General features: G+C 40.6%; 1 protein-coding gene across 2 annotated transcripts; it reads right to left on the bottom strand.

Annotated features, from left to right (window-relative positions):
• On the bottom strand, positions 1-16,840 carry LOC111221873 (cell division control protein 42 homolog). 2 transcript variants are annotated; one of them, XM_022745459.1, is made up of 6 exons: positions 16,761-16,840; positions 9,215-9,355; positions 8,491-8,563; positions 8,027-8,136; positions 7,262-7,459; positions 1-1,848 (listed from the first exon to the last, which is right to left on the bottom strand). In XM_022745459.1, the coding sequence occupies exons 2-6, from the start codon at positions 9,317-9,319 to the stop codon at positions 1,759-1,761; spliced, it is 576 nt and encodes a 191-aa protein (XP_022601180.1). In that variant the 5' UTR covers positions 9,320-9,355; positions 16,761-16,840; the 3' UTR covers positions 1-1,758. The 2 variants fall into 2 exon arrangements, with proteins under 2 accessions (XP_022601180.1, XP_022601181.1); XM_022745460.1 differs by lacking the exon at positions 1-1,848 and adding an exon at positions 5,218-6,008.
• Positions 16,841-17,634: the final 794 nt, after the last annotated feature.

Below are 17,634 nucleotides of genomic sequence, written 5' to 3'. Positions count from 1 at the left end.
TTAAAGGCAATTAAGGTATAAGTTTAATATTTTTGAAAAGAATGCATATACAAAGAACAAAGACTTTAAACAAAGCATTTGGTTTTGCACCAAAACAACAACAGGTTATAATAATTATACTGACTTGGGCTGGACGTCAACCCAACTCTAAGCCACCAGTAAAGAAAAACAAGAACCAACCAATCACAAATAATCTTTACCAAACAGTCTCTCTGCCACTGGAGGTTTTTATTCAACTAAACCAATCAGAGGTTTTCTTGGTATAAACTGGCAGGTAAGAGTTCGGATGAGTTCCGACCCCTAAATGTAAAAGGAGTGAAAGTAACCTTTTTTTTTTATATATTTATATATATATAAAATAAAAAAAACAGCACAAACAGAAATAATGAAGAAAAAAGATTTTGGTAAAAACACCTGGAGCCTACATCAACATTGTGTGCCAGCTTACATTATAATTACATCTGTTAAACCTATCATTTAGAACAGAGACCAAGGTTCAGCTACATGCAGCACCGCACAGCTTGAACAGGTACAACAGACTGGACAGCCCTTCACACCTCAGACATACAGCCTGGACTCAACTCACTACAGGAAGGCACCAAATTCTGACCTGGCACAGAAATCTGGTGGAAATTCATGTTCACTGATCAGTTGTTTAAATACGCAACTCCAGCCAAGAAACATTGGTTTTACACGGATGTCTGTGCTGTACCCGTTCCAAGTGTAAGGTGGTGACAATGTTAGAACAGTATCCTGCTTTACTCTCCCTTGGTCCCTGGCAACGCATGAAGAATACACCGCTTGTTCTGCTAACACTGTTTAAGTTCCCTGCATCTAAAAGGCCAATTCCTGTGGTCGACTAGCGGACCCATTACTACTGGATGCCTTTAGCTCTTCAAGTGATCACCACACTCCAAATGGACTGCGACTCTGCACTGTGAAAGTCCGCACTAGGAGGACTGGATAGTAGATGGCAACATTTACCAGTTTAATTTCCTCAAAGAGTGTGTGTTTTAGCCTTATTGCCCTGAATTACCAAGTCCTGTCAGACCTACACAGTTTCCTTAGTGGTTGAGAGTGCGTCTATCTGGATCGTGGAATAAATATCTCCGACTTGTCATATGTTTGAGGAGAAAAGGGGATTGTTGGCAAACAAAACTACTCTGTTAGCATTTCTTCTGGTAGTGCTGACAAAGAACGTAGGGATCTGGCGATGAGTGTGCTCATTAACAGAGAGGGCGGGACCAGCAGCATGAGCAGCCACCAATCAGGTGGCTGGGAGGGGCCGGGGTGGGGCTTATATCCATGAAACCTTTACAGTGGCTGAGGACAACTTAACAGCTGGGCTTCTAGAGGTTGATTAGGCCACAGCACTGAATTAAAATCAATCTATCAAAAGCTCGACAGAATGAATTGTACATGTGTGTAAGCTTGGTATCTGGATCACCGTCTGCCCGGAGCCCACAGCACCCTGTTGGCCAGGTTAGGTTCATCTTCTGTCCCAAACTCAGACTTGGGGGTGAAGCTTCTTATTATTGCAGAGAATTATCTGAATCTTGGTCGGCTGTTTTCCTTCTAGTCTTCCCTGTGGAAGACAGTGCTGTCAACCAGCCTTAGCAGAGCAAGGGAAAGGGGTGTGGGGGCAGGGGGAGGGGGGCGTGTGTGTGTGTGTGTGTGTGTGTGTGTGTGTGTGTGTGTGTATGTATTTAAATGTGTGGATGAGTTATGTGTGTGTGCTTTGAAAAAGGTAGGAGCCTCTCATAGCAGCACACATTTGCGTTTCTTCTTGGGCTCTGGGGGCTCCAATGCAGCCAATATCGCCTCATCAAACACATTCTTTAGGCCTTTCTGTGAACACAAACACACAAACATACGGGCTCAATGAGGGGGCATCAAACACACACATGGGTCAAATAAAAAGGTTGAGGGGAACAATCAGCTTTAACAGAAGAAAATAGAAGCAGCATATAACATCATTTAGTGGGGTATCATAAGAAAAGAATGTGAGAGCTGTCGGGGACAAAAAAAATATTCAACAAATATATAATTATTTCAAGATTAAAACAGATATACAACACACAACTCAAGAGAACATCGTGTTTCCCTTTCAATGTGGCTGTATCAGTTAGTTGTGTGAGGGGATAAAGTGTCAACACATAAATCACATGCGTGTTTAAGTGCAGCTGAAATCAAAGGCAAGACAAACAAGAAAGTGGAGGAAAAACACAGCACGACCCCCGACGCTACAGCATAAAACAAAAATGGAAAAAACATTTTTAATCACAAACCTCGTGTTTTTTTTTTTCTCGACTTTAGATTAAAACTGCTGACTAACTTTGTGCAAGAAGGCATCTAGACTCAACACAGAAAAGATATTTTACAATAACAATAATCACCATGCTCAGCTTAAAAGGGGGTGAATGTTTTTTCTCTTTGTATTTGGCCCTGAGCAGAGCTGCTTACACCATGAGGTCGGTCATGTGAAGTAACCAGAGCTGCTGTGACACAGAGCTGCTCTATGCAATAAACCAGTAAGCCCCACAGCGTTGCTTAACTCAGTCAACTAACCCCGCTAAATTCTTCTGTGATAAAGCACTGGAAAAAGAAGAGAGCCACAGAGAGGAGAGCAAGTTCATTTGTCCTTTATTAATTCAGTAACAGGTAATTTCACACAATTGTAGCCGTTATATTTTCTGGACTTCCAAGATAGCAGGATATGGACCACAGTTAATGGCACATTAGTGTCATATATAGAGAAGGTTGGGCCAAACCAGGCAGATGTATTTTTCAGAATACTACAACTTAAAGAAACATCATGTGTAGCTTAGCAATAAACCAAGTATCATATACTGCCAAAGAGAAAAACCTTTATCTAGTGATTATGAAGCCAAAATGGCCAAACACTCCCTATGTATGACATTAGTATTTAAAAGTCCTACATTCAGAAAGTGTTCAGACCTGCTCTTCTTTTTCACCTTTTATGTTGCAGCCTCATTCTAAAATCATTTCAATTTTTAGTTTTTGCCTGCGTGCTATGGACCAGGTTTTCATTAAGGATGTCTGTACTTTGCTCCATTCAGTTTTCCCTCAACCCTGACCAGTGCCACCACTGTGCTTTACTGTTGGCACGGTATTGAGCAGGTGATGAGTGGTGCCTGGTTTCCTCCAAACATGACACTAAGAATTAAGGCCAAATAGGTTTCATCAGACCAGAGAATCTTGTTTCTCACAGTCTGAGATAGGGCTGAACAATTAATTGCATTTGCGATTATATCACGATATGATAAAACAAGATTTTCTAACCGCAAAGGCTGCAATTACACTCCGGTACACTCGAGAGTAGAGCAGTCGGCTAAAACAGGGAGCAACAACTTGGCATGCTACACTTTGACCTGTCGTATAACGGCCTCAGGCTCGACAGAACCTGGCACTGCGGAAACTTTAGTGTTAAAGAGGAGCAGTATGTCGGTTGTGTGGAACTATTTTGGCTTTAAAAAAAAGAACGTCAAGTATTGTGCAGAACCAGCCTACCATTGCGAACTCACAGGGCAACACTACTAACCTGTATCAGCACTTAAAAAAACACCAGAGCCATGTACGATAGTTGCATTGCTAATATGCCGCCCACCAGTGTGTCAAGTAAGCCAAATACCACCCGCCAAGGATCACTGACCGAAATGTTTGAAAGCATAACTCTGGCATGGGGAAATTACTCAGAAAATAACAGAGTTCATAGGGAAAGATACGGTGCCTCTCAGCACGGTGACCAAGCCTGGGTTTACAGATTTGATAAATACACAGGATAAGCGGTACAGCGTACCCTCCCACTCATATTTTAGTCAGGTTGCCATGCTGTTTAAAAAATACAAGCTGAGAGTCGCAGTGGAGCTGAACACAGCTGAGTTTTTCGCTACTACAACTGACATGTGGTCAAGCCGTACAACAGTGATTTGTTACTGACTTTCAGATTAATGTTTACACCACGCTTATTTGGCAGTGCTTTGTTATGTTGTCATGATAATTATTACATGCTTACAAGGCTGTAAATTTGTGAAATAGAAATATGTCATTCATATCAATCCATGCATCGTCTAATTTAATCATGACATACAGGCCTGGCCAACAGCAAAGAACAGTTTATGTTTAATCCATCTAATATTGTGTTAGTCATAATATAGAATGATTTATTGCCTGTTTGTGTTGAATAATACGGAAGATAAGGAACTAATCACAAAAAATAATCGCATATCAAATCCCAATCACAATATTGGTAAAAAAAATTTAAAAAAATTCGCAATTTGATTATTTTCCCAAATCGTTCAGCCCTAGTCTGAGAGTTATTAAGATTATTATTACAAACACCAAGCAGCTTTCATGCGTCTTTCACTGAGCAGAGGCTTCTGTCTGGCCACTCTGCCATAAAGCCCAGATCAGTGTAGTACTGCAGTGATGGTTCTCCCATCTCCACAGGATCCCTGGACGTGTTCCAAACTTCTTCCATTAATGAATTACGGAGGCCACTGTGCTCTTGGGAACCATGTATGCAGCAGAAATGTTTTTGTACCGTTCCCCAGGTCTGTGGCTCGACACAAACCAAGACACCAAAGACCAAAGTCTGACCATAAGGAGGAGGAGACTCACATCCTTATTGGGGAGGACTTCCTTCTTTACACCTACAGACCTTTGATCGACATGCTGAACCAACGTTGCTTTTTTTCCATCCCATATGAAAAATGCAAATAGAGGAGGTGCTGTAGGAACTACGTGATGCTAGACACCCCCAGCCTGTTTGATGGCCATTTCTGGCCCATGTATTTGAAACATAAGAATAGCTGTGAGACCTTAAATAGATGAGTGTGTGCCTTTCCAAATCATGTCCAATCATTTCAATTGACTACAGGTGTAGAAACATCTCAAGATCATCAAGATGATCAAAAGAAATGGGAGGAACCTGAGCTAAATTTCAAGTGTCATAGCAAAGGGTCTGAATACTTATGTCAATGTGAGATTTCAGTGTTTCCTTTTTAATGAATTTGAAAAAAATTCTAAAATTCTGTTTTCACTCTGTTATTATGGGGTATTGAGTGTAGGACGGATGAGGGAAAAAATTAATTGCAAAAATTTTAGCATAAAGGCTGCAACAGAACAATATACGAGAAAAGTGAAGGGTGTGAACATTTTCTGAATGCAGCGTATATGTAAGTATACCAACCACAGTCAGACTCAAGTTCTGTTTAATCGGACATCAACAGTTGTACAAAAAATACATGAGCATTAGAAATGGAAGCTCTGTTTAGTGTTGAGATCAATCTCAGTGTGGAGCCATGTAAAGCCACCACCCTCGCTGTAGTCCAGACCTTCCCCACGTAAACTACTACTACAGGACAGAGGGGAAGAACTAACAAACAATGGCTACATCCCAAATTACATCCTACATCCTCTGTAAGATACAGCTCTACTGTTGGCCACATTAATGAGCACTGGGCCAAAATAAGAAAACTAAAAATGTTACAGTGATGACGTACAAAACCTGTGATGTAAAACTGAACGGATGTAAACCACTCCAGAATAAGATATGAAGTTCATTACCACACCAAACAAACCAAATATCAGCTGTTACAGGTTAGAAAAAGGCAAAAAGTCATTGAAGTGCAGTGAGGCCTTGAGTTAACTAGGCCACAACACAGAGGTTAGTTGTAGTGCACTACAGAGTAGTAGTTTGTTTTGGGAGTTACCGGTATCAGAAAGACTACTTGGTTAGTTTGATGGCTGAGATTGAGACTGGTCTAGATTTAAAAAGCAGCACATGTTAAGAGATCGAGGGGAGGAGAGGACAGGAAAGAGATGGGGTGAAGGAATGAAAAATGCAGAGAATAATGGCAATCAGAGGAGGCGATGAGATGAGTGGCACAGAGAGTTTAAAATATACAGCATTTCCTCTTTCTCTGCGTCTCGGGTGGCTCTAGGGCAGCTAGGATAGCTTCGTCAAATACATTCTTCAGCCCTCGCTATAACGACAGGAGAGGGAAGAGAACAACAGCACAATTAGCACAGCAAACACAGAAAGAGATAGATGGGAGGGGAGGATAAGAGGAACATGGCAGAACAAGGAGAAAAGTATGTGTGAAGTACAGGAGATCTAGGAGTTACAGGACGACTGTGTGAAGAAGATGCATGGTACAAAGATGAAGAGTGGAGTGCAACAGTGTTGAGATGAACTCTACTGCAAAGAGAGAGGGCAGGCATTCATCAGTGAGCTGAAAGTGAGTTGTGGACTGAGTGCTGAGATCCCTGACAGGAAACAGGAAATTACATCAGCAGCTATGCAACAGTAGTGCCAAGGAGGAGGGGGGAGGGAAGGAAGGAGCAGTGCGGGGGCCCGAGGGCTACACCTCAGCTCCATCAACACTATTGTTCTCCGTCTGAGTGAGGTCTAACGCATATGTTCTCTGAGTCATGTTCTCTCTATGAGTTTCTAACAGCAATGCATCAATGCCACACAAATACCCAAGCAGATCAATTCATAACAGCATAGACTGATTTACTAACCAACAATCCAGACAATCCAACACAAGTCCTGACTACTGCGATATAAAATCCAATACTGGGATACACAGTAATGTGCTGTTTTCATTTTGTCCTTTTTAAACTCTTCCAATAAAAGAATATCATTTATTGGGTGTAACAAAACACTGACATTACAATTCTCATTAGAAACATTAAACTAAAATAGTGAAATGGAAATTAAGCCAGGCATGCTACTGAAGAGGCTAGCAGTCAGCTCGCCTGTACGACCATGACCCCTTTTCCACAGAAATCAAAGTTATCTCTCTAACTTCACCAATAGCAGCATTTTCATGTTACAAGACATTTTACCACCAAAAGGAAATTTGAAGCCATCCGTCATGAGGTTATTGATGCTTTGGTAAAGAGAACCTACACTGCTCTCCTCACCAGCACTAAATACAACTAAATGCAGCCTTCTTGCTGTGACCAGGATACACCTATCTACAGCAAGGTTTTTCATTCAAGAAAGCCTCTAATGTTTTATAATTAGCAAGACCACTGAGTTCATGAGTTACACAAGTCACTGAAAACAAACCAGCATGCAGAACCAAACTCAACCACAGCGTGCAGTCCTGGGGGAAATATAGACATGTTCCTCTTTCCTCCACTTTCTTTGCTCTTGCCATAATGGTGTGAACTGTGCGTGTGTGAGAGACACTGTAAGTCATAAATATACATGTATACTGTGTATTACCTGTGTGAGGGCTGAGCACTCCACATATTTCACAGCCTTGAGGTCTCTTGCCAGCTTCTCAGCTGTCTCCGGAGTGATAGGCTTTTGCTTGTTCTTGGCCAGCTTCTCTATAGTTGAGGGGTCATCCCGCAAGTCAATCTGAGTCCCAACTAGGAGGAAGGGGGTCTTTGGACAGTGATGGGTGATCTCTGGAACCCACTGGATACACAAACCAAGGACAAGAACAATCAACACACCATATCACATGCATTTGACATCAGGTTGTCAACAAATGTTTCCTCCACACTAACTCAAGTTTGATTCACTCTCACTTCTTTCAGAAATGATTACGACAGATCCCTTTTCTATGAAAAGGGTCCTGTAGCCTCTGACAGATCATTTATTTTCTTCACACAACTTCTCTTTTATTTCTATATTTGATGATGAATGTGTGTCTAGTACTGTTCTGGACAGAAGAGTTACTCATTACTTTTACAAAGAAAAAAAGTAAAAAAGATTATTTGTTAACATTGAACAACTCATGATGTTCTGATCATGTCCAAGGCTTAGACTCAGGAGAGGCATACAGTGGGTATAGTGGTTTCATACCCTTGCCCTAGTCTACGCCTCTTTACAATTTTATTTTAGAGGTCTACACAGTTCAGTTCAGGAATTATTAATTTGTGGTATTAAACAAACCAAAAAAAAACAACAACAAAACATTCAGAATTCACAGTGGAGAGGAAAAAGACCAGGGGCAAGAAAAAAAGGAAAGGTTACACTTGCCTTTTCTTTAACGTTTTCAAAGGAGGAGGGAGACACAACAGAGAAACAGACCAGGAAGACATCTGTCTGAGGATAGCTCAGAGGTCGTAACCTGTCGTAGTCTTCCTGACCTGCAGAAACCACATACAAACATGTATAACTCGCAGTCTGGCCATTGAGTTACAAGCACTGATACATTGGACAAAGTGGGACAAATCTGTCGGCAGAGCCCCAAAACCACAGGGCACACCTCAGTCTAAAATAAAACTGCAGTTGACACACTCTACATGTTAGTCTGTGGATGAATGTGAAGGATGACAACTCATAATTTTTTACATGCTTTCCATTTTACTTCATAAAAACACTTCATAGTACAAAACGTGCAAAATATATTGAAAAAGGCTTAATAGACAATAGTTACATAAACTGGATAACCTGGATGAACAGACCTAAACAAGTGTAGGTTGGAAAAAGAAAAGACATACCTGCTGTATCAAACAAGCCCAGAGTGTAGGGCTCACCTCCAATCATTACAGTTACAGCATAGTTATCAAACACCTACAACACACAGACCAAAACCAACAGTTAGTTATTATAAAAATGTGACATTTTATTACTGTAAGACAAATATGGTGTCAATACTGAAACATACATTCTGGCTCAAACAGAATGGTTCCAGCTGATACAGCTCCAGATTTGGCTGTGTTCCCAATGGAACCTCAATCCTGCTGCAAGTGGTCAAAACTGATTGGTTTACCATGTTTAGGGCAGCAAAGAAAACATGATAGATTTCTTGTTACGTATTTTGAACAACCATAATGTTCTGTAACAGTGGATGATCTGGGAGGGTCTTTAAATTGACTACTTGTTTATGGTTACAATTATTGGTGCCATTAGTTAAAAAGGATGGATTAACCTGACTAAACGACTAACACACATAACCTGTAGTTAGAATAATAAAGTCTGTAATTTTTTTGTTCAGGGGGTTTACTAAACCAAAATCAGTCATGTTCCAAATTAAACATCCCCTCCTGAACTTAAAGTGTTTTCCACACCATGGCATCCCTGGGTAATTGTGCAGAGAGCTAGCACAGAGGGTGGAAGTTGGACTATCATCTGTCAACCTTGAGCAAGTAGTGACTAAAGTATGGACTATATTTACATTTACACAAGTTCAAGTCCTTTCTATCCAGCCAGTACAACACCTACCGTAGGTACATATTCAGAGGGAAACTTGTTTGTGGTGTAAGAGATGAGCAGGCAGGTTTTACCCACAGCACCGTCCCCAACTACAACACACTTGATGGTCTGCATAGCTGTGTTTTACAGTCTTCGCTACTCATTCAAGATCTGCAACAGAAGAACAAAGAGAGGAAACTTCATTAGTTAATGGCACTGTAAAGTCACAGAGACACTCACCATGAGCACAGGCTAAAACTACTGGCTACACAATACACAGGGAAACAACACAGAGACACAGTGGATGTAATTTTGCTTGTTTGGCATTCACCCATTTTAGTTCTTTTAATATAAACATGAAACCAAAACTCTAAACTCTACACTAAGTATTTCACTGCCTAAGTATTTGCCTCTCCCTCGGGTCAATTCTTAGTAAAGGCACTACTGGCATCAATTACAGCTTTCAATCTTTGTGGATTACTTTGATCTAAATTAGAACTGTATTCTACTGTGTGGACATTTTGTGTGAGCAGGATATACAGAAGGAGAAGAAAGCATGGGGTGGTTACTGACCACTTTTCTGGGGGAGACTTTGAGCAGCTCAACACCAGATGGCTCTTTCATTACTGGTCAATGACAAACTGTTGGTAAAAGCACTTAAACATAACTGAAAAATTGAATTACCCTGACCCAAGGCCTGTGTAAAAATCTCATTATCTACTTGACTCTGGGACATTTATGGGGAGATAACCCTGTCCAGTCAGCGATTAATAACTGAACCTCCCTGATCAACCACAGAGTCAATGGAAGTGTCCAGATGTCCAGATGAGATTTTCTAATTTAAGGGATTAAAGCGATTGTACAGATCCACAGCTGGAGCCCCATTTGGGGACCAAACAACACAGTATCAATGTACTTCACACAAAGACATTGCACACTTTGTGGCTGTGCTACCCCAGTATTTGGGTGGAGGAAATGTGAAAGCAGAGGAAAAAACACCAGACTGGGGTTTTCTCCTTTACACAAAATTCCCAAGACACAGATCAGAAATAAAATCAACAATTGTTTTAGTATGATACAATAACAACAGCATCACAACAAGCTCAAAAAACTGAACAGAATTTGTTATCCTTTGCTGCTTTAAAGCAAACTTGGTGAAAATAAGATTTATGGACCTTTGTCTGAATGTCAAAGCTAACAGATGTCTGCAAAAAAATAAAACATGTCACTGTAAACGGTCATTAATATCTGTAGCCTGCATTAGTTTGGAATTTAAAACCTCACCTCACAACCAAGCAGCTGACCATTTGAACCTGTAACAATTCTATTTGAATTTTGACGCTAGGATCTGGATAAAATAATCCTTTCTTCTTTTAAAACCACATGGCCGACCCAATACCACAGACCAAAGCTGAAACTAAACCAAGAAACCTGAGGCTAAACGATCATGACCTGACTATTTTCAGAATCCGAACAATGTTGTGGTCATTAAAAGGTCACCTCTTCAGCTGCAAAGCAGCAGAAAACAAGTACCTTGACACAGCTGCCAGAATATGGATGACAATGCTTACAAGAAACCTCAGCAGGTTTTCTTCACAACAGACACTTTGACTTGTAGCAAAAGCACAGGTGTTACTAATAATATTAATGATGGCTCTGTTCTATTCAAGTGTCCTGGTAAACCCTGACAGTGTGACAGTGAGCCAGCAGGAACAATGCCAGAACCCTGAAACTGAAGCTACTGCATGGAATTCAGCTAGAGCTGATACTGATAAATGAACAGAAAATAAAATCGGCAACTATTTTAATCATCGAGTTCCATAATTTTTCCTGGAAAGATGCCAAACATTACGTGGGTTTAACTTCTCAGATGAGAGGATCTGCTGCTTTTCACTGTCAGACGAAAAAACCCAAACATGCCACCTAGGTTTGTGGGAAATTTTGATGGACATTTATAAATATTTTCTGACATTTTACAGATCAAACAATCAAGAAAATAATCTGCTGACTAATCTACAATGAACATAACAGCTGGTTGCAACCATAAATTCAGTCATCATTTACACCTGGGGTTTTCTTACTGTGACAAAATATCTCCAATTAAAAAGGCCTATAAAGTAAAATCATAGAAGTTCACCGTGAATCTGTCCGTAGCTACGCAGTGCATCTTCATGCAGCGAGCATTTTGAGACTATACTATATGTTGTATGTGGACCACAGTATTCCCCTGTTTCTCCTCCACAAGTTACAGTATGTCAGCGCTAAGCCACTGCAGAACTCTGCAGCAGTGTGTGGGGGTGGGGGTGTCACTGAGAGAAGCGGGAGAGACAAAACGGCAGGCACCAAATGTTACAGTATCAATGTGGTTTAACAAAGGAACAGAACACAGATGAATATCTTGCAGACACACAACGAATACACTGATTTCTTTAACATATTCATTCCTTTGCAAAGTAGGCTGCCATTATGTTAGATAGGCCTTTATATAATATTTGGTGCTGCTGGCTACAAAACAAATTTTAGAAGAACTTTTTTCTATTACCCTCAAGAAGAGTTTTCCTGCCCAAGAAGATCGACTACTGAATAAAAATGCAATTAAAGAGTAGGTCTGACTCTGCTAATGGCCAATGACTAATACATTACACTCATGGAAGCAGCCCAAGCTAAGGCACAGACTAAACAGCTTTTGCCCATTTACCATCAAGGCAGTTATAGGGCCGGTTCAGGGGCAGTGCCTAATCTTGAATCAGCCCTCTGTTTTGACAGCTAAAGATCCGGCTCTCGTCCTGGAAAACTGTATCAAGAGCAGCACCAACATTTTGCTGATCTAAAACGCAGAACCGCTTATGTCTGGGGCACAGGGTGGGGATTATAGTGACCAACAAGAGCAACTAAAACTTTGTGATCACCATTTAAAAAAAAAAAAAAAAAGCTAGTGTAGCATCTAGTCTGCCTAATCCAAAGAAGAAAAACCACAGCTTCAGTATGGATGTGAAAAGCAAAGCAAAACCCTTGTAAAGAGCGAATGTAGTCCGCCATTGTTGTTGTTGTTGTGCTTAGTGCTAGCATAGCTAGCTGTATACAAGATGTAAACAGTCACGCAATCATGAAGGTCTATTGTGGCCCTCTATCCCGTGGGAAAGAAAAGCGGTTCTTAGAAGGTTTGCAAATTGAACCAACTCCAACCTGGCATTAGCACCAGCCCATTAGCATCAGCTAATAGGACAAAATACAGATGGGAAAACATTAGGGCATCACATGTCCTATTGCTTTGACTGAATATTTTCCTTCAGTGACTGAATTTTTTTAACAATCAGAAAAATCTGAAGGCTGTCCGTCATTTAGGCAGATTCTAGTTATGTTGGTGCTGACAGCGCGTTAAGGAACCACAGACTGAAGGACTTTGAGCATGTCTGTGACTACACACAGAAGAGGTAGCGCGTGCTGTGGGATTTACTCTTGGTGAAGCAAGTACTTGCAGGATCGGAAAATCCCACATTCAGAGTCATGTTGACTTCTAATCACTCATGGGAGATATGTTCCCCTACTTCAAAACTCTGGCTAAAGTGGCGCTGTAATTCTAGTCTGCAGTGTGGCAGCAGAGTGCAGGTTCAACCTTCAGAACAAAATTAAAATGGCCAAGAGAAGTCATCTGTCTGAGGCAAAGATGTAAAACCTAATGACAATCGCCTCTGAAAGCAATTTCCCTTGATGCATTTGATTACGCTCAAGAAAGCTATGCAGTTTAAGTCCCTGGAATGATACACCAGGTCAAATAAGTTCAATTCAATTTCATGCCAATGGTTTGTTCATCTTTTAATTGCACTTGTCTAATTTTGTAAAATTGCATTGTTCACATTTCCCTGTTTAGGCACAATGGCCATTGTGTTTTATTGTCCTCAGCTGTCACTGCAGGGAAAAAAATCAAGCATCTGCTGGTGTTGACAGGAAAAGTGACCGCATAGTCTGTATCTCTGTTCATCTTTGCTCTCTGTGCCCTTATAAATGCATAATCTGAGAGTTTTTTTTTGTTTGTTTTTTATTTAAATCAAATGCTATTAAATAGGCTATGTCTCATTATCATCTAAAACTGGAGTTAAAATGGTGGGAAACAATAGATTATGATGGAAATTTTCCATCTAAATGACGGACAACTAGAAAGTCTGACGCAAACTGGTGGGGAGACAGTCTCGTCATTGTGTTGCACTCAATTGTACACATGAAAAGCACCACAAATAGTTGTTATAAATAAAATAAATATAAAAACAGTATATAATAAAAAATAGGTTTGATCGCTGGCTCCTTTCTACCCACCATGTAGCTCACAAATCATTGTATGAAGAGGGTGTAAATGATCAATGATTTTGTAAAGTTACAGAGATGGTCAGACACAGACCCCTCTAATCCGGCATCAGAAAGGTGTGGAGGGGAGCTGTCTAACTATCCAACCAGCAGGAAATCTGAAAAACTGTACCCTGCCCTTGATTCCTAGATGTGGTACCTCTAATGTGGTTGTGTGTTACAATAAGGCCAATTGCCATTTTTTGTGGGTGGGAAGGTGGCGAGGGTTTCCATGCCTGCTGCTGTAGAAGCGACTTATATTGGTTTGTTGTGGAGCCTGAATGGAGAGGGGATGGTAATAATTTCAACCTCAGTAAATTTCTCTCTGGCAGGTGGACCTTAGAAATGACAAGGACATCCTCAAACATCCTGTGAGCAGGTGGCATGAAGGGAAGTTGAAAACTGGCAATTTAATAAAAATGGGGTTCTCCAAAGGGAATTTTACCCCATTTTACCCCACACTGCAAGGAACATGACAATGACTAGTAATTGTGTAATACAGCAACATCGATCCAACAGAATACTCGGTCACTGTGTGTGTGTGTGTATATATATATGATAAGGTGCTGAGATGTGTAATTTTCTCTGTTGCATATCATTATAAAGTTAATACTGGATTTGTCTTGTCCATTAACCAGACTTTATAAAAAGACATTATCTTCATTCATTGGTGACAGGTGAAGTGAAGCCACAGCTCTATAGAATCTTTGCAGTACTGGCTTTTTGTTTGCAGGTTAGGTGTTACTTCCCTATACTTCATTGTGTCTCAACTATGATGACTGCTACCTGGACAGCTTAGTAGCCCAATGTTCCAAATTTTGAGCATGTTTCAATGTATGTGTGTTATACACATGCCTGTAATTTGTGCTGATATTTCAGGGTTTTCCCAAAATATCAACATGTAAAGCGACCACTTTACATGTCATTATGATCTACAAAGTTTAGACAGGCATTCCAGATAAGTATTCAAGAGACAACAACATTCCAGCACACAACACCAAGGAAAGCTGTGCCTTATGTACCAACTAAACTAACTGTTAAGCAAGGGCTGCCATTGTCTTGAGAACACCTACCACTTTGGGCGGTGAAAAAGCAGTTAGGCCGTATTCGGACCTGGTATTAATGTGTCTCAGGTGAGCCGATCACAATCAGTGGACAACTCTAAGCACGTCAGTTCACATCTGGCGCTAGAATGCTTCTCCACGTGTCTCTAGTGACCACTTGTGATCGCATCTCACTTCCCCACTCTATATGCAAATAAACATGTATGTATTGTTGATTTTAGCCAGTCCGACTCTGAAGGGTCCGTGTCTATGTGTATGTGGGAGAGAGAAAAAAAGGAGAGGGAGAGAGGGAGAGAGAGAGAGAGAGAGAGAGAGAGAGAGAGAGAGAGAGAGAGAGAGAGAGAGAAAAGAGCATGGAGGGGCTGAGCAAATCAATTAACTGCACACATCTCTACAATGAAATAAGGTTTTCTCAATTTGAAATAAAATATTTTCACTTCATTATGAAACTGTGGCAGGCCTAATTGGACTGTCAGGAGGATGTCAGTTGAGTAGGTGGTCCTTCAGTCTGGCCCAGTACATACCTCCTCCAAATGTGGTATCAAAGTGATCCAATTTCAAATGTGTTGTAAATGCATCTTGGGTGCACTCACACCTGTACTAGCTGTCCACTTGTGATAAGATCACCCAAGATGGATGTTAATGCCAGGTCTGACCAGGGCCTTAGTTTCACTGCATTGTAAATACTGTTACAGCCACTCAAAAGTGTATGAACCAAAGTATGTTTTTCAAGAGAAAATCTAAAAAACTCTGAAATATTTTACAAACTCTAAACTAAACACTCAAGTAAGCTGATGGCCATGGGCAACAGAGGGTGGCTGCAGCTGCAATAATGCTGCCAGACTTAATCCACGCATTTGTGTTTGTCGGCCAGCAAGTACTCTGAGGGCAGGCCAGCTTAAAGACTAGTAGTGAAAGCAGCTAAGATTCAGTTTGATGTGGCAGTTTCCCAATAACAAAGCTCCTAATTTGAAATGAAGTCTGTGTGTTAACCACTGCATCATGCAAGAAATAAACACTTATAATAATAAAAACTCCATCAAATCTGAGCGATGTGCATTTCTATTGAAAACTGAATTCTTCTGCCAACCACAGACTCCAACATCACTGCATCCCAACAACCTGCTATGTTGCCACTGGCATTACATCGGATTTAACAACATTTCCTCAATGATTGGTCAAAGCTTCCATCCAAGCATCTGAAACAAATACTCAGGGATGGGCTCAAGGCTTGACCAGGAAAATCCTTGGACATCAGGCCATTTGAAACCTCACACATGCAGAACTCAGAAAGAACTCAAAAGCATTTTCCTTGGGATATCAACCCAAAACATATTAAGAATTGGCTGAAAACTTACTGTGTTACGTGCGTGTGCTCACAATTTATGACACCCGAAATATGCGACAACGATTGATGTGAGACACTGTTACCTGTCAGTCTGTGCGTTTAATCAACGCTAACTACATAACAAAAACATAATAAAATCACGTAGCAGGGATGGCTACCAGTCTAAGCTAAAGTTAGCTTGGATGCGATAGCCTTAGCTGCTGAATTTCGGCCACATCCCCGGCCTCAATCTGGCCTAATTTCCTGCCGGTTGTTTAAACTCTCGACAAACTTACTAGCTCTCCATCTTATTAACCAGTCGGTATTATGAACCTGCACCATAGCATCCAAACATTACGCCATACAAATATTATTTCCGAGTCGGTGCTTAGATTAAGAAAAATACGAACCTAGCGTTTGTTACGCCTTTTTTATTCAGCTCGTTAAGCAGCTAACAGCTAGCTAGCAACTACCTGCATATTTTGCTGTTTACTGGCTTTGCTTAGAGGTAGAAATTAATGTTAGAATTTCACTAAACTCACCATTAAATTTGATGTGAAATATGGTTGCTACATGGTGCAACGAGATTTATTTACTGTACTGTTGAATGTTACAGGCACTTACTGTATGCCTGCCTTGCTAACTACTGTCCTCCCCAATTGGCTTGCTAGCTAACTAGCTGGGCTAACCTTAGCGGATGCTGTTGCTGAATGACATATCTAAACTGACAATTACAACAAATGTACCACATATGTAGAACGTAGATGACATTGGCAACATTCAAACTAAAAACCAACCACAATTACATCCCTATAGACGAAAAAAATACATTTTTTCCCCTTACCGTATCCTCTATTTGTGTCTTTACGCCGGGCGTTGGCAGCTCCGCGCTAGGGGCTTCCCAGTCAACAGAACAGGGACACGTTGCGTTGCGTAGTGAAGTACTACGTAATTACGTTAATCAATTTCACTACAACTGGTAGGAACTGTAGGCTTATCAACTGCTGTCTGCACGTATCCCAAAGTCTTCTATGCAGCAAACACTACATAGTCGACAATCTAAACACAGCTTTGCTCACAGGATACTTTGCTCAAACTAAGGCCCCCCAAAAAAGCAAGCAATAAGGGTCCCCAGTTCAGATAGTATGTTGTTTCAGCATGAAATAATACAGGCCCTTTATGACAATCTACATTTAAATGGCATTTTTCTTATTTCAACATTATTAGGCTAAACTTCAGCTATTGTGCCGTCTGTAAATATAGTCTTTGATGTATGTTCCACCTACTTTGTACAAGAAATTTCACTCAAGGAATTTCTCCATCTGTATTCACTCAATACAAATGGATGTTAAGCTTGGCAAACGTAATACATAATCATAAGGTAGCCTATACAGAGCATTTACAATCTGAACGTGCTAGAATTCTGCCTCACAAGTTCTGTTGTATTTTACTAAAGCCTCTTTCATGCAGTGATTACCATTTTTTTGCATTATACTAAATATAACACTATAGCAAAAGGTCCAAAAACAAAACACAAACAAGTTCATTAATTCTTTCAAGTAAATGTACTTAGTCCTGTTACAGTGTATGTGGAGCTAGTAGTTTGACCTACATAAGTACATTGCAATACCACTGTCTGCCAATAGATGGCAGTGTAGTTCCATGACCTAAATACTCATGAAACGACTGAGGTCTGGGTCACTAACATTTACAGTGGA

The sequence above is a fragment of the Seriola dumerili genome, unplaced genomic scaffold, assembly GCF_002260705.1.
Source record: "Seriola dumerili isolate Sdu_G_001 unplaced genomic scaffold, Sdu_1.0 BDQW01000088.1, whole genome shotgun sequence".
Taxonomy (NCBI): Eukaryota; Metazoa; Chordata; class Actinopteri; order Carangiformes; family Carangidae; genus Seriola; species Seriola dumerili.
This window is presented reverse-complemented; position numbering and strand designations above follow the sequence as displayed.